Source organism: Elgaria multicarinata, chromosome 11 (genome assembly GCF_023053635.1).
Source record: "Elgaria multicarinata webbii isolate HBS135686 ecotype San Diego chromosome 11, rElgMul1.1.pri, whole genome shotgun sequence".
Classification (NCBI taxonomy): domain Eukaryota; kingdom Metazoa; phylum Chordata; class Lepidosauria; order Squamata; family Anguidae; genus Elgaria; species Elgaria multicarinata.
The window spans coordinates 23,639,754-23,660,420 of NC_086181.1; the positions used below are offsets into that span (position 1 = coordinate 23,639,754).

The window sequence follows — 20,667 nt, forward strand, 5'->3', positions numbered from 1 at the left end:
TTTGTAATAATAACCACCACCATCAAACCACAGTAATTTGTTGTTGCCATAAATAAAATTTATTTGAAATATTAAAATTAAAAGAGAGTATGGACACTGTGTCACCTCATCCCATATTCAGGAGGCTTGGGATGTGTAATAATGTCTAGATGATGATGATAATGGTGGTGGTGTTGCTGGTTCCTTAAGGAGGAAAAAAAGGCTAGATTTAAGTGTAATAAAAGGAATAAATAGTTTTGTGACACCTTAAAGACTTACACATTTATTCTGGCATAAGCTTTCGTGGACACTGTCCACTTTATTAGGTTGTTGCAGCAACGACAACAACATAATTAGATGTGCCCTCTAAATTCTTCTACACAGACCATCAAATTGGTACTAGATTTCATTAAAAAACCCAACAAAACAATATCATGCCATTTTTAGAATATGGTGAAGCGCATGCTTTGGCTGGTCCCCAGAGGTTGGCATTTCCCTCATGTTACTGAAGAACCGTTACTGAGAACCCCTTTCCATGTCTTCATGCTGTGTCTTGAATCCCGGAGAGCGCTGTGGGGGCTAGGCCTTCGAGCCACCTTATCCCTCTTCTCTGCCCCCCAACTTTGTACCTCCCTGCCTGTGCCTCATCACTTGCTCCTCGTGCATTCTCTGCCCACCCCCACCCCACCCCCACCCCACCCCACCCCGTCCCCTAATTCAAATCAGCCACCCTGAAGCAACAGCCTCTGTCCTTCAGGAGAATTCTCCGCCCCCGATCAGTCAGCTGCTGGTGATCCTACCGCCTGATGACCGTTTTGTGCCCCATGAAGAGGAGTTGGTCTTGGAACCTGCTGCGGTAAGTCCTCTCTGGAGCGGCATTGGAAGCTATGTGTTAGGAGGGCGGGAGAGGGGGCAGAGATAAATGGGTCTTGGTATGATGGGGAGAGAAATGTCTGGAATGATTTTTTTAAAAGATTATGTGTCACAAGAACATAGGAACTCACCTTCAACCATTGGTCTGTCTAGTCCAGTGTTGTTAGCGCTGACTGGCTAGCCATTTTAGGCAGGAGTTCTTCTCTGGCCCTACCTGGAGATGTTCGGGATTGAACCTGGGACCTTCTGAATGCAATGCAGATGCTCTGTTACTGAGCTACACGCCCTCTCCCCAGGAATGGGCCCCTGCTAACTATAGAAAAATTCAGAGCGGGTCACACAAAGTTACCTCATCCCCGCCATGCGCCGTTTATTTACCCCAAGCATTTAAGCCAGCGGAGATATGCAAACCACGTGTCCCCTTCTGATAAGGGAGAAAATAACCACACAGTGCACTTCTGTACAGTTGAGTGACATACTCTAACGCTCTGTCTGCTCCACCTCTAATTGTAACTTCCTGCTCGGACCGCAATGAAACTTTTCACTTAGTCACAATGTGTGACCAAGGTGGCTAGTAATTGAGAGAGATTGTGTTATAGTGTTAAACTAGGACTCTGTAGACTTGGGTTCAAATCCCCGGTCAGCTCACGGACCAGACACTATCTCTCAGCCTAACCTACCACACAGGGTGGTTGTGAGAATAAAATGAGTTGGTGGAAGAACTATAGACATTGCCCTGGGCTCCTTGGAGGAAACTTGGTAGGGGGGAATCTAAATGAAGTAAATTAATCCAAGAGGTCTCAATAGCTACTACACAGGTTTCTGCATAGAGAGAGCAGAAAGAAACAAAATAATTCCTCCTTAGCTAAAATAAAAGTTCCATTGTGTATATCTGTACCTTCAAATAACTGAGGGCCAAAACAGACCTTATTTTAAAGAACAGTACAGTCTCTCTTTTATTTAAACCATAAAGTAGGTGCTGGGCTCCTGATATGGATTGGGACCTTTGTGTGGGTGGTAGGGGGGCTTAACTCTTCCCCCCTTGTTATGGGCCCAGTCCACATCAGGGGCAATTTCTAGTGCAAAATAGTGGTTCGTGTTCTTTCTTGCTTATAAAGTAATGCCTTTTTTGGACCTGTGTGTGTGAGGGAATTATGAACACTGAGGAATCCCCTCTAATGCCTATTTTGGCCTAGTCTTGACCAAGGCTTCATGGCTGGGGTGTGCGTGGGGGAAATGGATGGTGAAGGGATTTGGGCTGGGCTCTGTTTCTAGGAGGTGGGTACATCTTGCACCTGACACGGTCTCCTTGACCTGCAGGCGGTGCAGCTTCTTCCTCTTTCGGAACTGCCACGTTACGTAGCCCTGGACCAGCTGCCTCCAGCGCTAGGTGGGACCCTGCACTACTTGCCATCCAAATGGGTTGGGGAACACCAGGTAAGAGAAACTGGCCTGGAAATGGACGTCATGTTCTCCCAGAGGGTTCACACAAGGAACCAATCCAACCCCCCTCCAACCCTGCACAGAATGCCCCTGCCTTTTCCTCTCATCTGCATGTACTTAATGTATTTGCCCACCACCTTTCCCCTACTGCAGGAATGTCTCCACACATGGCCCACGGGTCACACGCAGCCCCCTGCTGCATCGCTGAAACTCTTCGCTGCGAAAGCAAAAAGAATAGCCAATGTGCACTACACCCTGAAGCAGACAGCTGTGGAATGCTGAAGTAGCCATATTTTCTTTGGCTTTAGCTAAATTTGCCTTTGAAGAATTCTGTAGCAGTTTGTTGCCAAAAATCAGCACAAAATGGCTTCTTTTTTGTTTGCCTGTGGCAGGAATAACCCCCTGACCTTCTGAAGTTGCCTAGGGTGACCCTATGTAAAGGAGGAGAGCGTTCCTGTGTCTTTAACAGTTGTGTAGAAAAGGGAATTTCAGACGGTGTCATTTGTATGCAGGCAGCACCTGGTGAAATTCCCTCTTCATCACAACAGTTAAAGCTGCAGGAGCCTTGCCCTCTTTTGTATCTGGTCACTTTAGTATAGCTCCTGCAGCTTTAAATGTTGTGATGAAGAGTGAATTTCACAAGGTGCTGCATGCCTACAAATGACCCCTGCTGAAATTCCCTTTTCAATACAACTGTTAAAGATACAGGAGCCCTGTCCTCCTTTCCCTATGGTCACCCTAAGGTTGCCCACCCCTGCGCGGCAGACTTTCAGCTTATCCCTGATACTTGCAAGAACTTCCCACCCCAACTGCATCTGGATCTCATGCTAATGCGGGCCTCGTATGAGCCCACATGCCACTGTAACCACAAATACTCTTATTAGCAGGCCACTGTGAAAATAAGGCAATTCTAGGTGACCTTCACGTACATTCTAGCTCTGCACTTCTGTTGTGATGCTCATCTCTTTCTCTTTCTAGGCTCTTGAGCAACTACAAACACTCTGCCGTAGTGTTCTACGGGCTGTGTGTGAAGTCAGTGCCCACTTAAAGGCACTGGGAACTGCTTCAAGTCAGGAGGTAAACGTACTTGACATTTCCACAGAGGTTACATGGGTGGGCTACCTAATTCTACAATTGGAAGCTACAATTTTGCACCAGCAGTTATCCAGAGAGAGCAACCTTCAGCACCACTTCTGTCTCTTATTCATTCCCCTGTTAAGAGAGTTCATCCAAATCGAATAGTGAAAGTGATCATTGGAGGCCCTGGATAATCCAGGGCTCTGGACTTGCATCTATTTTCTTCTTGGGATAACTTATTATTATTATTATTATTATTATTATTATTATTATTATTATTATTTCTTACCCGCCTCTCCATTTCGATCGCAGCAGGGAACAACAGTAAATATAAAATACATAAAACTGAATTAAGAACGTAACATACATTGTTAAAACATCTAAAAACATCCTAAAATTCTACTGGATGGGCCTGCCGGAAGAGATCAGTCTTGATAGCTTTCTTGAATGCTGATAGACTGTCAAGTTGATGAGTCTCCTCCTGCAGGCCATTCCACAGTCTGGGGGCAGCAGAAGAGAAGGTCCTCTGGGTAATAGCCTAACTTTGGCTGACTGAAGTAGATTCTTCCCAGAGGACCTGAGTGTGCGGGGCAGATTATACGCGAGAAGGCGATCCCGCAGGTAGCCTGGACCCAAACCATGTAGAGCTTTAAAGGTGATAACCAACACTTTATACTTGGCACGGAAACTAATTGGCAGCCAGTGAAGAGAGTTTAAAACTGGTGTAACTGTATGAAGAAGGATTGTTCTCTTGTTCTATTTAAAATGACAGAAGAATTAAATATCTAGATAGCTTGGTTTTTTTTGCCAAGGATCATAGGTCAGTTTAGCAAAAGATTGAAATGAGGACACAAGAACATTACGCTGGATCAGATCAAGGCACCATCTAGTCCAGCGTTCTGTTCGCACAGGTGCCTGTGGGAAACCCACAAATAGGACATCAGCGCCATAGGATCCTCCTGGTCATGTTCCCAGCATCTGGTGTGCACAGGCATACTGCCTCTGATACTGGCTGTTGTATGGGAAGTTGCTTCTTTTTGCTAACAGAGCAGCTGCAGCACATAAAAAATGTCAAGTGGAGCAAGTAATCAATTGTTTTTATGATGCGTGATCCTACAGTTTATGGACTTGTGTATTTATAGGATTCCTTTTATGGCTTTATGGCTTATAATGGCTTTAACAAGGAAGTGGGGCTTCATTGCTCTCTGTGATATTTTTTTTACCTTCCCCGTGACTATCAGGAAGATGGAGAGAGCAATCCTACGGCCCCTAGACAGAATTGGGAGGGGGGGGGAGGTTTGTTCATTTTCCTGGCTACAAGGTTGGAGTCTGGGCCTGATTGTCGGCACAGAGAGAACCGCGCCAGCTACCTCTCCACACTTGATAAACAAAGTACAGAGACAGGGGAAGGGGGCATTCCTGGCGAGGGAGAGGGGAATTGACTGGAAACAATGTTTCCTGTGGCCACCCACACCTCCTTTCCTCCCACTTCAAAGCACTGCTACTAGATGGGCGAAACCACTCATCTAGCAGAAATGCAAGGCAGCCGGGTGTGGAGGCGAAGATCGTCCAGCTACCTTGCGCTGGATACACGGCAGCTTCCGTGTTCGAAGTCTGCTGACTATCTCCATAGGATTACGTCCTTAATTAGGCAAAAGAGAGGAACGTGTGCAAATTTGGATGATCGCAAGCCTAATGTATGGCCATTGCAGAATTCAGCTCTTTTGTTGTTGCAGAAATTAGGCTATTGTAGATCTGGTGCTTGTTCGTTCGTTTTTTAAGCACCAAATGTACACAGCTCTAATTAAGTTGTTCCAGTGTGTTCAGGATTTGTGGAGTTGCTGTGCTATATTTTGCAGTTATTGACTGTCCGGTCAACATTGTCATGAAGCATTTGCTGTGTAGCCAGGCATCTCTTACTTATTATTGGGGGCAGTCTCCCCATTTTGCTAGCTCTGTCCTGCCCCCTCTGCCCTGCCCTAATCGCTAATGTCTCTTTGCTGCAGGAACTGTCAGCCCAGATCACCTTGCATCAAAAGACTATGCAGAAACTGCTCTCAGAACCACGTCTCCTGGAGCTGCAGCGCCGTGGCGGGTCCTTGCTGGCACGGCTGCCTCCCCTGGGGCCCTGCAGGTGAGGACTGGAGGACAGCATGGCAGTAGGGCAAGTTCTCTTTGTCCCCACTGTTCACTTAATTCTTTATCATTTTAGAAGAATTTCCTCCAAAGCTGCTGCTTTGCAGGAAAGTTACATAAAACCTGTTGATTTTTTAAAAAAATCACACAGTACACTTCAGTGTTGTTCAATTAAATCTCCTACACGTTGAATTAATCCTCCAGGGTAACATGCTAATGTATTTGGGGAGGGGGACTGCTTTATGACTGCTTAATTAGGGGTCATAATGCAGTTAACACCTTGGTATTCCAGTAGAAAGGATTTCCATTGGATGTGTGGGATTAGGCCCTGTGCTAATTACAGTTTTATCCCATCCTTCTTCCAAGGAGGTTGGGTTGCAAGGTACATGATTCTCCTCTCTCCACTGCCACCATTTTTTCTTCACAGCAACCCTGCAAAGTAGCTTAGGATGAGAGAGAGTGTCTGACTCAAGGTCACCCACTGAGCGTCATGGCTGAGTGGGGGTTTAAAGCCCGACTCTTGAATGACACACTAATCCACACGGCTCACTGGCTCTCAAACATTTTATCAAATGTAAATGAGAAAACAGTGGGAAGCAATTTGGAGCAGAAAAACATGTTAAAAGTTTCGTACTCCTTTCTCATCACTTCTTTTCTCCATCTTCTCCCCCACCCTGTTGCTTCTCTGCTTGAAATGGCCGCCTTGCAAAGTGACTTTTTTTTTTTTAACAACAGCAGCAGCAACAACAAAAAGTCCACAAGGGCATCATTGGGTGCATTTCCATGTAACCTGTAGTTGGCCTCTAAAATAAAACAAGAGAGGTGTGGGAGGCAGCAACCTTTTCATTGAACTTTTTCAATGAATAAGCAGCCCTGGTGCAAGGGTTAAGAGCCTTTGAATTGTTAGGGTCACTGCCTTCCTCACACGCACCTTGGTAGGGAGCTTGGTAGGGAGAGAGAACTTCATATGAGTAAGCCATTGAGAACCAGTGTGGTGTAGGGGCTAAAGTGTTGGACTGGGAGTTGGGCGATCTGGGTTCTAGTCCCCACATGGCCATGGAAACCCACTGGGGGACTTTGGGCCAGTCACAGACTCTCAGCCCAACCCACATCACAGGGTGGTGGTTGTGAGGATAAAATGGAGAGGAGGAGGAGGAGGATTATGTATGCTGCCTTGGGTTCATTGGAGGAAAAAAGGTGGGATATAAACGTAGTAAATAAATAATAAATAAACAATTCCAGATGAACGCTTATCCAAACTTTTCTTAAAAGACCCCCCCAAGCAAGAATATTCTTTTTGCACATGTTCCATTATATCATAGGAAGGGAACGTCCAGCCTGTGGGCTTCATGCAGCCATAGTCCTGATCCAGCCTGCAGAGCCTCTTTGGATTCCTCCAGGCCCCCAAGCCTGGAAGAGTCCACCCTGGAGCAAGGAACCCCTTGGGCACGCTCTCCCTCCCAGAGATGCGGGTGGTGGGAGGCTCAGACAGCCCGGGAGGAGCGGCTGCTCTTCCCACCCTGAGTTTGTTCATGTGGCACGTGCTGTCCCTGCGGGGAGAACGGGCGCTGCGTGAAGCAAGGGAGTTGGCCAGCACTGGGAGCAGCAGCGGGTTCTTCCAGCATCAACAGAGACCCTTTCTCCCTGCTGAAAGAGGCAATGAATGCCATGCCTCTCTCAGTATGGAGAAAGGCAAAATGGAGGGGAAGGCACCCACTGGTATCCAGCTCATGGAAGGCAATTCTCCCCCCCCCCCCCCACATTAAAACAGGTTTCATCCCCCATTATATGATGGAAAATGGCCCTGGGAAGAGGTCATTGTCTCCTGAAGAGGCCCATAAATTCATTAGGACCAAGTAAGCCCTCACTGGCGTTGCCTGGGGCCATCTGAGCTCATTCCCTCTTCACTTGGCGGGGGGGAGAGCGACCCCCCAAGTGACCTGCTTTGTTTTGTTTTTCCCCTGCAGTACAGAGGCTGTGGCTGCCACCAGGCTCTACCAAGAGGTGGATGAGGCCCTTCACGGGCTTGTCCAGCTCAGCAACCGGCGCCTGGAGGTGTTGCAGCAAGAGCGGGAAAACACACAGGTAATCCCTAAGGTGTCTTGCTGTGTTTCCATGAGAAAGCTGGTGCCTTGGAGGCCCTAACAGAGCCGGCACTGGTGAACCCGTAGTGAAGTTGCCCTACTTGTCATTTTTGATTTTGAAAATCGGGCAAAGGCTGCGTTTAGGGCCTCTGATGTTCGTTCCCACCGTGGGAGCTGAAATATAAACATGAAGCCAGGCAGACATTTTGTGTGGGGCATTTGGGAGAGCTGCTAGGCCCCAAACCGTGTCTTATTAGTAATATGCCTATAAAGATTCATGGCTTCCTAAAGTCTTAGGACTGCTGAAAGGGGCAAGTGGGGCTACATAGGCTGTTGCTTCAGAAGCAAAAACGGGGAGAAAAGCATCCAGATCAGGTGAAAAAAAGGAAGAAGCAAATTCTCAGGACGCTGAACTTTTTATTTGTAGGTTGAAGAGCCCGATGCGTTTCGGCTTGTATCTTTTCAAGGCCTTTTTCAGGGGGCCGTAAACATTTAAAATACATACTGTAAAAACTGCTAGGGACAACAAATGTTTACAGGGACTTAATGTTTACAGCCCCCTGAAGAAGGCCTTGAAAAGATGCAGGCCAAAATGCGTCAGGCTCTTCAACCTACAAATAAAAAGTTCAGCATCCTGAGAATTTGCTTCTTCCTTCTTTTCATCTGTTGCTTCTGAAGGCCTGGTTTCCCTCAGACTGGAGATGATGGCCAAGGAAGGCTTGTGGCTCTATGAAATGCCTCGGCAGTGGTGGTGCTTACGTGCGTAGAGATGTCATGATGGGGGAATGTGCACCTGTTGAATGCCTTCTTTCATGTGCGGAAGTTAAAGAAGTTGGCAGTCCTGAAGGATTACAGTGGGATGGGTTCAATGGCTATAAGAAACTGCGAGACCCACTCAGGGCATCCTCCAGGGATTTTTTTCTCTGATTGGGTTCACACAACACACTAACCCATGATGGTTTATTTTCCGGAGCAACCCATGATGGGTGGGCGTGTTATTCCCCCCTCCCCACGATGGTTTGCTTCCCACAAATAACCCACTCTGAAATCCCACAGTCTGTAAGAGAGGTTGTTCATTTCCTATGGCGGGTTGGCATGTTGTTCATCGCGCCAGTGTGGGTTACAAAGATTGCCTACAGAACTGCTTGGCAAGTCCATCCAAAAACACAGCTGCTGCTCCTCTCCTCTCAAGTGACTACAGGAGGAGGAGGAGGAGGGGCGAGGGGAGTGAAATAAACTTCTCTGTGTAGCTTGTTTGCCTGATTGTCTGATGGGGGCCTACTGAGTTGTTTGTATAACCACCTACCCAGTGTCGCTTGCCACCCACTATGGGTTAGGATGATGAGTGAACCCAGCCTCTCTCTCTCTCTCTCCCATATAGATTCAGCAGCAAACAATGGGCAGCAACAGCATAGAAGAGAAGAGGCCAACTGAGGGGCTGGCTGAGGGGTCATCCCTGGAGAGGACACTGTTGCAGAGCCCCAAGTCCCAAGGGAGGATGCAGGCCGGGCCAGAAGCTGGCTGTGCCCCACGGCCCCGGGCCTGCAGCATCAGCGCTTCCTCCTCGCCCAAGCATGGCTGGGGCCTGGGGGCCCGGTTTGGCTCCTCTTGCAGCCTGACCTCTCTCTTCCAGCCCCACGCCAGCCCCAAGGCCTCCCCTTGCTGTTCCCCCACTCAGCGCAGTGCTCTGGACAGTGGCAAGAAGAGGCAGGGCCCTCCCGCCAGCCCCAAGACCCCCCTGTCTCCCACCTCTCCCTTAGCACTGCGGGCCTCGAGCGACCCGGGCCGCCCCAGCGTTCACATCCGGGGCCTGGAGGTGAGCAGCCGCGAGCTGGCCGATCGGAGCTGTTCTCCCAGGGAGCACGTGTTGCTGAGCCGTAGTGGGACCCACGTGGCTGAAGCACCTTGGGGGGCCACGCCCCGCACAGAAAGAAGGCGCTGCCTTGGGTGAGTAGAGGAGGAGGAGGCAGGAGGAAGAGGGGGTTCCATCCCATGATCTCAATGGCTATTAAGCCTGATGGTTGTGTGTTATCTCCCGTATTCGAGGCCTTAAGTCTGTGTGCACCAGTTGCTGGGGAGCATGGGTGTGAGGATGCTGTTGCACCATGTCCTCCTTTGTTGGTTCCTGATCGACAGCTGGTTGGTCACTGCGTGAACAGAGTGCTGGGCTAGGTGGACCCTTGGTCTGATCCAGCAGGGCTCTTCTTATGTTACTCTGGGGTACAGTTGCACTGAGGAGGCTGAGAGGATGGAAGTCTGAACGCTTCCTGCTACAAAGGGCCTGGCTGTGCAACCAGGCCCAGCCCAAGAAGTTTCTGGGCCCTGTTGGAGAAAACCTCTGCGGCATTGCCCCTTCCTGCTCATTATCCTGGGATGTGGACCACCAGGGTGTTCTCCTACACAAGCCTTGTTACTACGCAGGGGAGCTGTCCCAGGAGCCCGGGGGACAGGCCTGGCCAGCCGAGCTGAGGTGCCTGGGCAGCGCTCTGCGGGCCATGCGGTGTTGGTTTCCACAGCGCTTGCGCAAGAGGAGACGCTGCTGGTGTGCGCTGCGCCTCATGGGTCGGATATGCCTGTCCCTCCCTCTGACACCCCCACCTTTTCTCTCTGTGGTATTCAAAATCTGCTGCAAGCTAATCGGCTAGCTAGTCCTTCAGCCTTCCCCAACCTGGTGCCCTCCAGGTGATGCGTGCCCGGATGGTGCCAGGTCGGGCAACGCTTGGAGCAGTGCACCACTAGGTGCCTGGTGCCCTCCCTTTTTCACTTTGCAGGTGGCACCCGTCCCACTGCAGATCATTCAGGCAGGGCCGCGTGGCTTGCGGTGTGATCACTCATCCGTCCGTCTGTCCCCCCTTTCTCCCCAGGGTCCAGCAGCAGCTTCTGGCCGAGCTGCTGGAGTGTGAGCGGGACTACGTGGGCGCCCTTGCCCAGCCCGTCTCCCTGTCCCAGGAGCCCGGGGGACAGGCCTGGCCAGCCGAGCTGAGGTGCCTGGGCAGCGCTCTGCGGGCCACGCGGGACCAGTTGCTGGCTTTCCACACCAGCTGCTTCCTCAGCGAGTTGGAGGGATGCATGAACCACCCGTCACGCGCTGGGGGCTGCTTCCTGCGCCACGTGAGTGCTTCTCCTCCTCACACACGGGCCCACAACTCCTATTACGGACCCTTCTGCCTCACTGCATGCTGGTGCCCGTTTCCTGTGCCAGGGCATTTTCTTTACCACTCCGCCTCCTCTTCACGTCCGCAGGCAAAGCCTCCTTCTCCTCAAGGTTCTGTTTGTGACTGCGGCTTAGCCCTGAAATGTGTGACGTGATAAGGGAGAAGAGAGCACCTCTGAGCATGTGTCGTGTTCTCTTTTGCCAGCCACTGATTCACTATAGCCACGTCACACATTTGGCAACAATAAGTGAGGCTTGGAAGGGGAAGAGAGCAAGCCTCCCACACAGGCCTTGGCCCCGGCACCTGCCCTTTTAGAACTGAATCCTGTTTAACCTCCTCACTGATTCGGCTCTCTCAGCTTATGCACCCCTCCTTCTCGGCCAGTGTTTGTGCGTGCTACCCTTTGGTTGTTTGCTCCACCCAGAGGTAGCTGCTGGAATTTCCCTCAAAGGATGTGCCACGACACAGGCTCTGAACACCAGACCTCACTTCTGCCACCACTTATTATGGGGTGATACAGGCTCTGAACACCAGACCCGGCCGTGGCTACTCCCTGCTCAAGCTAAGCACCACCGCTTGATACGCTTGAGGCAAGGGATAAAACCCACCTTCCTCCAAACTATGTGGAGAAAGGGGTTTAAAATGGAGAATGGATTTTAATATATATAATATAATGCGCTGTGAGTTATATCTGCTTAGGTGAATGATTGTCAGAGTGGGTGTTAAATGTGTAAACTTAAGATGATAAATGCCAAACAGACACGTGGGCTTTTTGTGGTAGTTTAAAAACAAAACAATCCAAATTTATTTTTAAAAGTTCTTAAGCTTTGTTTCAAATAACAACAGTTAAAAACCTTTTTGAAACCTTTCATACAATCCTGTCACTCATTCACATATGCGCTTTCCTTTTTCTCACACAATCACTCTTGAACTTTCTTTATTCTCATTATTGATTAATATACATCCACTACGTGCACACTACACTCTAAAGACACCACTCACTACACTGACTCTCAAACTCTCCAGACCCAAGTACTCTGAACGCAGAGAGCACTACAGACTCTAAGAGTACCTAACAAATCTCCCTGAAAAGGTCTTCTGAAAAGATCTCCCCTAATCCCCTCAGTCATTCTCTTATATATCACTCCTCCCCCCTCCCAAGACATTCTAACTTCACCCACTCAGGCCAGCATTCTAAAAACCACAGACTTAAAAACTGCAGACATACATTTGGAATTGACTTGTGGGGTGTAACGCCACAGTATGTTCTTCTAATCCTACTTTTCCATGGGGGCAACAGGTAGTAAGCTGCCTATGAAAGGTAAATATCCCCGATTTTCATCGTATCAGCGGGATACGATTTTGCCATGGGGCAAAATAGAGCCACTGCACAGCCCCACTGCACCCAGAACTTTCCAACCTCTGTGGATGCTTGCAAACGGGACTTTTACGGTGCCATCGCCCTGCCTCGTCATGGAAATTTATGGGCTTTCCAGACGACGACGTCTTCCATTTGCAGCCCTGCCGTGCTTTCCCGCTGCTACTTCTTCCACCTTTTTCTGTTACCGGCCGAAGAAAAGCGACACAGTGCTTTTTGGTTGTTAAAGTTAGGCGGGCTCTTTTTGGAAGCATCCTGTATTTGGGCTAGCTCTTGAAATAAAAAATGTCTGATTCTAGGGTAGGGGTGGAGCCCAGAGTGCGTCCAGAGGCAGAACCTAATAGTTAGCTGGTGCACCCCTATGCATGTTTAGATAGGGGAAAAAATTCCTACAACTCCCAGCATTCCCCAGTCAGCCATGCTGGGAATTGTAGGATGTTTTTTCTGTCTAAATGTGCATCAGATTGCACCCTTAGCCATATAAGTTTACTCCCCTAAACTGCACAGTTTAAAAATAAATAAATAACAAAACTGGGGAAGGGGGAGGCAAAAACATTTTTAAAAAGCAAAAATACAAACCTAGCTGGTTGATTGGCAGGTGTGCCTTTATGCGAAAATAATATTTATTTATTTATTTATTTATTTATGTATTTCTTACCCGTCTCTCCCTCTGGGTTGGCGGAAAACAACACCAAATGCAAAACACCATAAAATACATAAAACCAATTAAAACATATAAAATGAATACATTATCAAAAGGCATCTTAAAATTCAACTGGCTGCAAAAATCTCCAGAGCCCTGGCTAGAGCCAACTCCTCCATTGGAAGGGTTGCTTTTCTTTTTTTAGTGTCCTGCTCCTGTGACTTTAATAGCCTGGCATGCAGAAATATAGCTGGTGAGGCTTTTCCTGGCATAGAGATAAAGTGATGGGAGAATGAATGGCTTAATGAACTCGTGTCAGATGGCTGTTAAAAGGCACAACAGCAGCACCAAGTGGGGGAACGATTGGCAATCCTGTCCTTTGTGGGCGTACGTTCCCATGTTTTAAAAATGGGGCAGAATGGGGAAGGAGAAGGAATAACTCTTTGCACGTGCTCTAGATTTCGCTTTGTTCCCTTGCAGCAGTCAGCTGTCCTGGCTCCTGCTAGGCTGTGGATGAGTGAGAGGGCCTCTTTTTCTCTCCTACCTGTAGGGAGAGAAGCTTCAGCTTTACGCCACCTATGTCAAAGACCACCACAAGTTCCAGGCGGCCCTGGCTGTGCTGCGAACCACCAGCAAGGTACGAGCAGCAGCTGCAGGGAATGCAAGGGGCGGAACTTAATTTTGGCCTTTGGGTGGACGAAACTGTCCACATGCCAGAGGTCAAAGGAACAGCTTTGCTTCGTAAAGGATTCTTTGCGCCCACTGAATCGGGTTCGAATTGGAATGCAGAGGACTGCAGAAAGAACCGGCCCCAAGATGCAAGGAGCCTGATGTGTCATGAGCCAGCTGTCGATTTTTGGCCCTGAGAGCTGCATGCGATGTGGGATCAGGGGCCACATGCACACACATATGTGTGCACACAGAGAGGGAGACGTACAAAGGCGCCTGGGTGCACACGCTTCCCCTCCGCCACCCTCTTCCACCCAGTGATTCTCATGCAGCTTTCTCTCCACCCACTAACCCAGAGAACCTCCTACAGATTGCTCTTGCCTTGCTGCTAGCAGGGGCGAGAAAAGAGGGATCTGTAGGAGGATCTCTGGAGAGAGAGTGGTGGGGTCAGGGTGTCCTTTGAGGACTGCGGTAAAGTCCTTGGGGAGGGGTGCCAGTTGGGCACCCTTGCGTGAGGAGTTTGGCCTCTGTGTGCGGTGTCTCTTGGGATCCTCAGGACCCTCCTCGCTTCAGGGAGACAGGTTTCTCGGCAGGTGGGTGGAGGAAGGACAAGAGCCTGAATGCCAGGGTCTCTCGGTTTCCCTCCCAGCTCCACCAACTCAACTCTCTTCCTGCAGAAGGGCCCAGCGGAGCTGCGCGAGGATGGGCAGGTGGCCCGCATGTTGCGCGTGCCCCTGGAGCAGCTGGAGCGGTACCGGCGCTTCCTGGGTGAGCTGCTGCGTGAATGTGAGCTGGAGCGGGGCCCTGACCGCCACGCCCTGCAGGAGGCCCAGCAACTGCTGGAGGCCCAGGAGCAGCGAGGCCGGGACCTGCTGGCCGCGGAGCAGATCCGGGGCTGCGAGGTGAGCGCATGGGCACTCCTGGCATGTGGCGCGACATATCCCCATCTCCCCCGCTACTTAGCTGTGCATGTGCAGCTTCCTTCCTACACCCCGGCCAAGTTATCCTGTTTTCTGGTGTTCATTGGGCCACGGGCCCGTTGCCATATTTTGCCCTGACTGCCCTTCGGGGTCTTTGCTGAGTGCTCTGGGGTTTGCTTGAGCGGGAGCAAATGGGGGCGAACGGATGCTTCTGCCGCTTTCCTTGGGAGGGAGGGGGCGGCATCAGCCTCGTGGCTCTGACCAACGTCCCTGTCGTCCCTGCAGGTGAAGCTGTCGGAACAAGGGCCGCTCCTCCAGCGGGGCGAGCTCACCGTGGTGTGCGGCCGCCGCAAGTGCCAGCGGCACATCTTCCTCTTTGAGCAGCTGCTGCTCTTCGCCAAGTGCAAGGGAGCCGAGGGCGGCTACGTCTGCAAACAGGCCTTGCAGGTGGGGGCCGCCTGACCATCGCGGACAGAGCTCCGTTTCCTGGGGTTGGGAGCCATAGTGTTCAAGGGGTTCTAGAAGCTCAAAAATACCCAGTGTGATGTAGTGGCTAAGGTGTTGGACTGGGAGTTGGGAGATCCGAGTTCTAGTCCCCACTCGGCCATGGAAACCCACTGGGGGACTTTGGGCCAGTCACAGACTCTCAGCCCAACCTACCTCACAGGGGTGGTGTTGTGAGGTTAAAATGGAGAGGATGATTATGTACGCCACCTTGGCTTCCTTGGAGGAAAAATGGTGGGATATAAATGAAATAAATAAAATAAAGTGAACGGAATCACCCCTCGGCATGGAATTGCTGTGGGTGTGAGCTGCAGGGGAGAATGCGCGCTCCTCCTTTTTCCAGATTTGCGCAATGACCTCACGCTGGGAGGAAGCTCAAGCGTAGTGCTGGGTGGGATGTGGCCGATGGAAGAAAACGGTGCTCATATTGGAGTATTGGGCTGGGAGGAAAAATGACATTCGGTAAAGACAGATGTGTGCAGCATTACCCAGTGGGGAAAAATACCACGTCTGTGTGGTGGTGGGACTGGCTAGGGCACTAGTAGATAATCTGACACATGGGAATAACATTTATAACCCCTAGGTGGGAACACAGGATGGGATTTTATATGGCTGCAAATTCCTGTATTCGAGACCCTCGTCGCGTTTTCCTGTTGCCCTTTGCTCTAGGAACGGTCTCTTTTCTACTCTACCCACTTCTCAGTGTTGCCCGTAGGCGTTCTGTTTTCTGTTAACGCTTGGCTCAAATGGAATTTCTACCCAAACATTTTCTCTTCCTTGCACAGACCGCTTGCATGGGCCTGACAGAGAGCGTGGGGCCTAGTGGGCTACGCTTTGAGCTGTGGTTCGGACGGGGACCAGCCCGGCAGGCCTTCACGCTGCAGGCACCCTCTGCTGAGGTCAAGCATCAATGGACGAGCGTTATAGCCCAACTGCTGTGGAGACAGGGTACGAAGAGGTGGGGGTTGGGGGTGCCCAGGAGGGAGAGGCTGGGCTGGGCTCGTGCGACCAGTTGCTTCACTTTAGGAGACCCTGAAGGTGTTTTGCCATTCTCATTGAGAGAGAAGACGCAAGAAAAGAGCCAGGAGCACAAACTCCTCTCCAGTGAGAAATGGTTATTTCATTTTGAAAATGTGGATCCTGCCTTTCAATTAGAATGATCAGCATGGTTTACAATAAAAAAAGATTAAAAATGCAATAAAGTAGAGTCAATATCTAAGCAAACTTAAAGAGCATAAATCAATCAATTAGAACAAAATGAAGCAGATCAGCAAGAGTTAAAAGCCTGGGATTTTTTTTTTTTTAAAAAAAATCCTTGCTTGGCACTGAAATGACTTCAGAGTGGGTACTTTGGAGTGAGCCTCTCTGGCGGTACTGCATTGCAAAGTCAGGGAGCCACCACTAAAAAGACCCTTTCCCTAAATAATAACTTCGCCCATCACCAGCAGCTGCACCTTGGTTGCCTGGGGGAACCCAAAGAAGAGCCTCTGGTGATCTCTGTGTGCTGATAGGTGCCAGAGTATGGCCTCCTCCCCCCACATTTTGAGGTACTTCTGTTAGCCACTGAGAGGAAAGTCTGTTTCGCCTATAGAAGGGAAAGGAGGAGAATTCTGGGATATCTTTACAGGACATCTCTGATGAACACAGTCCTTGACTATGGAGAATGTACTCCTGTGTTTAAAGCAGGGGAGGAGGGGAATCTCTTGCAGCCCCAGGGCCAGATTCAGTTTTGGGAGACTCTCTCGGGAGTCTCATTCCAGGGGTCATTGGGGCCAAATCCCCAAAATGCCAACTTATTTTAGTAACAAGGCATTAGGAGAGGCATTTCGACCCTTTAGAATGAGGGTGGGGGTGGGGAGACAGCGCAAAAGCAGGGAAACCACCAATCGGTGGACAGGGGGCGTGGCCTGGCCTGGGTCAGGGGTGTGGCCTCCTGGGGAACCCAAGCGGGCCAGATTTGGCCCATGGGCTTGAGGTTCCCCATTCCTGATTTAAAGTGTGCCTGGCTGGTGCAGAAGCAGGGCCACCTAAACAATGTGTTCTGCGCTTCATGCTGCCTGCTGCTGCTGCTGCCGCTGCCGCCCATCTGAGCTTGACATGAAGAAAAGCAGGAAAGAGGGTTGTGTAGGGTGATGTTTCCGTTTGGCAAGGCGGGAGCGTTCTGCTGGGTGGGGGCGGGGATTCTGATAGGACAGGGAGGAGCTTTGGAAGAAGAAGGCCTTGGATGTTCCTCTCTTTCTCCTCAGCTGCCCATCCGGCTGCCTCGATGAGCATCTCCTCCCGCCCTCCCCAGCGTTTGGCCCCTCTCGGCCTTGGCCCGGGGCCCCCTCCTGGGCTGTCGTTGCCCGGCCACTTTGAGGAAGAGGAATGGGACCTGGATGTGAAGCCCATCCCAAGGGGTGCGTTCCCTGCTGCCCTCTCGAACGTCTCAGGGAGTTGCCGGACGCCATCCGCGCTCACCCGCCGCTTCTTTTCTCTTCCCTTTAGCTGAGACCTCCGAGTCGGACGGAGCCTCCCCGAGCCACCAAGAACCACTTCGGCAGGGAAGAGGATCCCTTCCCGGCAGCAGCTCTGCTTTGGGGCACCACCAGTCGGTGAGTGTGCTCTGTGCTAAATGGCTCTCCGGCGAGGCCGTTTGCTACTGCACGCTTGTTTATACCGCCATGAGAAACCCACGGCCACCTTTTCCCTCCACTCTTACCATTTTAGGCTGCAAGTGGGAAGAGGGAAGTTCTGTGTTTGAAAGAAACAAACTATCCATAAAAAAGCCCTGTCAGCCCAGATGCCTCCTTGTTATATACTAGTTCCTTATAGAAGCGAAGTCCTCCTCCCCACCCCCTTGGGGCACTGGGTCCCCATCCAGATACCTGCAGCCGGAAGTGCTACACTGCAGGAAAGGCATTACCGTTTCTTTCTTTCTTTATTGCATTTCTATACCGCCCAATAGCCGAAGCTCTCTGAGCGGTTCACAAAAATTAAAACCTTTTAAAGTATAAAACACTTGGTTTTGCTGAATATATGAATCAGCGCAAAGACTTGTGGAGTGTCCTTCCACCAATAATAATAATAATAATAAATAATAATAATAATAATAATAATACCCTTAGGCCTCCCATGCCTGCATAGCCCACTCCTATCAAATCCGTCCCTGCCACACAGCTACAAAAGGGGCCAGGGACACACCTTGCTGAGTTAGGGCCTGGTAACCCAGTGACTGTGTGTTTGCCTGAACAGAACTCTGTGTGTGTGCCCCCATGTGTGTGTGTGCAAAATGGTACAATTCTCCTCTCCCACCCTTCCTCTTCAGGGCTCACCATGCCATCCCTGATGGCTTTTCTATGTTTTCTTTATTTGCCAGAGCTCTGGCGTTGCCGGCGAACCAGTGACCCCACTCTGAGGCCATGGCGGCCAGGTACAGCGCCCACGCCAAACTTCTATGCCTTTGTGCAAACCCCCACCCCACCCCGCCGTGCCTTTTTACCTTCTCCCTACTGTCCCCCTTTCCCCCGAAGCGTGGCACGTAGCATTCCCACACGTCTTTCTCTCCGTCTGTCATTTCCAGGGACAGCTCCTTGTCCAAGGAGTGCACTCCATCCTTGCTGTGTGATCTTATGTCTAGGAACTTTCCTTTTATTTGTGTGTTTCACCACCCTGCAACTTCTCTCTGCCTTCTGTGCCGCTCCCGCTGGCCACCCAGTTGTCTTTGTATTACTGCTGCCCCAAATACCCCATAGAGCTGGTGTAATGCCGTGGCTAACAGGGTGAGCTGGGAGGTCGGTGGCTCGGATTTCACCTTGGGCGTGAATTTACGGTGACCTTAGTCAAGCCCCTGTTTCTCAGCCTCCTCCCTCCATCTGCAGTATGGGAGAAATAATATTGACTTACCTTGCAGGGTTGATGTAATGATCATGGAGACAGTCTGGGGCAGGAGCGGGGAACCCGGGGTCCCAATAGGACCATTCAGGGTCCCCCCAGATGGCTACACCCTCTTTCCCCCAGCCACCAATCATTGGATGGTTTCTTGCCTTTTATCCCACCCATCCCAATTCTAAAAGGTTGAAATGCTTCCCCCAAGTCTTAGCCGCTGCCAGTCAGAACTTTAAGCTACAAGATGCTAGTATGTGTGGGGCCCACCCCTTGGCATTTGGGCCTGCCACTTTCACCTTCAACCCCACCCACCACTGGCATGTATCTCCAAAATTGAATTGGGTCCGGAGCCTGAAAGAGCTTCCCCATCCCTAATCTAGGGGAAATGCTTTGAATATACACACACTGCTACAAAATACTAAGTTTTATTATTTCAGGATGGTAGGTAGCTGTATTTTGTCCCTGTCAGAGGGATTAAAATTTACATTAGATTTCACAAGGCCAAAGTGGGTTGCCAGGGATTCAGGGGGGGAATAATAAACGTGAGGACTAGAAACTTGAAGGTGATAGATAGCCAATGAGTGTCTCGGTGTCTTCCTTTGTATCTGGACACTTACTTGTCCCTGTTTCTTTTGCAGCGTTGGGTATGGAGCCTACATCGGAAGCTCTTCTCCCCAAGCGGCCATGGAAGGCAGGACTCCGTGCCCAGGGGCTCTGGGAACAGAACAGTCTAAGCCCCACAGAACCTTGGAGGGGGGATGGAAGCACGCATGGGCACCTGTGTCCAGCAGTACCGTGGCCGGCTCCACCAAGTCGGCTGATGGCTCTCCCACGCACCCCTCTGCTGCTGCCGCCCCATAGGAACATCCAGACTTGGCCACAATCCTACCCTGGAATGGCTCTGGCCTACCTGATAATACCCACCCAGTGCCTTTCCCACCATTTTCTCTTGCTGCAAAATTACTGGAGGCCCTTGGGCAAGCTGACCCTGTTGGTGGTGAGATGGGTTGTTGTCCCAGGCAAAGAAGGCCAAACCAAGGAGCTCCGTTTGGGCCCAAACTGAGGTGCAGACTGGGAGGAAGGAATTTTGCAGTCAGTCTTGCTCCACTGATGATCAAATAAGGTTGATGCCCAAAGTGTCTCGAAATGCTTGGTGCCGCATTCTGATCGCAGCTGCAGCCTCTAGATCAATTGGTATTCGCTTAGTCTGATGGGAGAAGAAAGGAAGGAGCTGGGCTGCGGTTGCTAGGCAACTACAGGACACACTTCCTCAAACCCATCCAGGTTAACTCAAGAGGAAAAGGAGGAGGAACGAGGTGTGTCTGGTCCTGCAGAGTGGGAAAGGTCATCGCTATAGGACATAAAACCACCCTCATCTAAAGAAGGAACTCAGTGGTAGCCTCTTCAGCTGAATCAGAGAAGCTCTGCAGAGTAAAGGCTTGATACAGTAATATGCAAAGGTGCTGCAGAGGTTAACAGGAAACAGCTCTCCTGGGACTGTACCACTCTGGAATGCAGATGGGGGACATAAATGTTTGGATGCTTCCCAACGTAGGGGGAAAACACCTTCCAACTCATAGAAAATTAGCATATCAAGGCGAATGGTTTTAGCCTAGCCTTCTCCTTGATGTGGGCTACTTTTTCATGTGCAGGCAGTTTTGACAAGCAAGAGCATTTGGTCATGTGACACCTGCCTCTCCTCCACGCACTTGCAGTCTGAGGGCGCAGAGCCGGAGAAGGGCTGTACCACAATTCTGTTGAACGTGGAGAAGGGTGTTTTTCCCCCTCTCGCATCTTTCCCTTTGTTTTTGAGATGATAAAACTCCACATGCAGTGTTGTTACCACATTGCCCTCGTGAGGGGAAGCATCTCTACAAAAGTGAATCCCATGCAAAAAAAAAGTCAGACTGAGTGAAAACACTAAAGAGTCCCTGGGGAG

General features: G+C 50.4%; 1 protein-coding gene across 1 annotated transcript in view; it reads left to right on the forward strand.

Annotated features, from left to right (window-relative positions):
• Nucleotides 1-19,935, forward strand: part of ARHGEF40 (Rho guanine nucleotide exchange factor 40) — a 40,546-nt gene extending 20,611 nt beyond the window's left edge. Inside the window, exons 6-19 of the mRNA XM_063137611.1 lie at nucleotides 737-835; nucleotides 2,173-2,289; nucleotides 3,274-3,372; nucleotides 5,379-5,506; nucleotides 7,476-7,593; nucleotides 8,974-9,539; nucleotides 10,457-10,703; nucleotides 13,319-13,405; nucleotides 14,115-14,339; nucleotides 14,643-14,804; nucleotides 15,647-15,809; nucleotides 17,108-17,260; nucleotides 17,349-17,455; nucleotides 19,367-19,935. Of these exons, the coding sequence (XP_062993681.1) occupies nucleotides 737-835; nucleotides 2,173-2,289; nucleotides 3,274-3,372; nucleotides 5,379-5,506; nucleotides 7,476-7,593; nucleotides 8,974-9,539; nucleotides 10,457-10,703; nucleotides 13,319-13,405; nucleotides 14,115-14,339; nucleotides 14,643-14,804; nucleotides 15,647-15,809; nucleotides 17,108-17,260; nucleotides 17,349-17,455; nucleotides 19,367-19,462 (2,367 nt within the window). The 3' untranslated portion in view covers nucleotides 19,463-19,935. The remainder of the gene's footprint in view (nucleotides 1-736; nucleotides 836-2,172; nucleotides 2,290-3,273; nucleotides 3,373-5,378; nucleotides 5,507-7,475; nucleotides 7,594-8,973; nucleotides 9,540-10,456; nucleotides 10,704-13,318; nucleotides 13,406-14,114; nucleotides 14,340-14,642; nucleotides 14,805-15,646; nucleotides 15,810-17,107; nucleotides 17,261-17,348; nucleotides 17,456-19,366) is intronic.
• The last annotated feature ends 732 nt before the right edge of the window (nucleotides 19,936-20,667 follow it).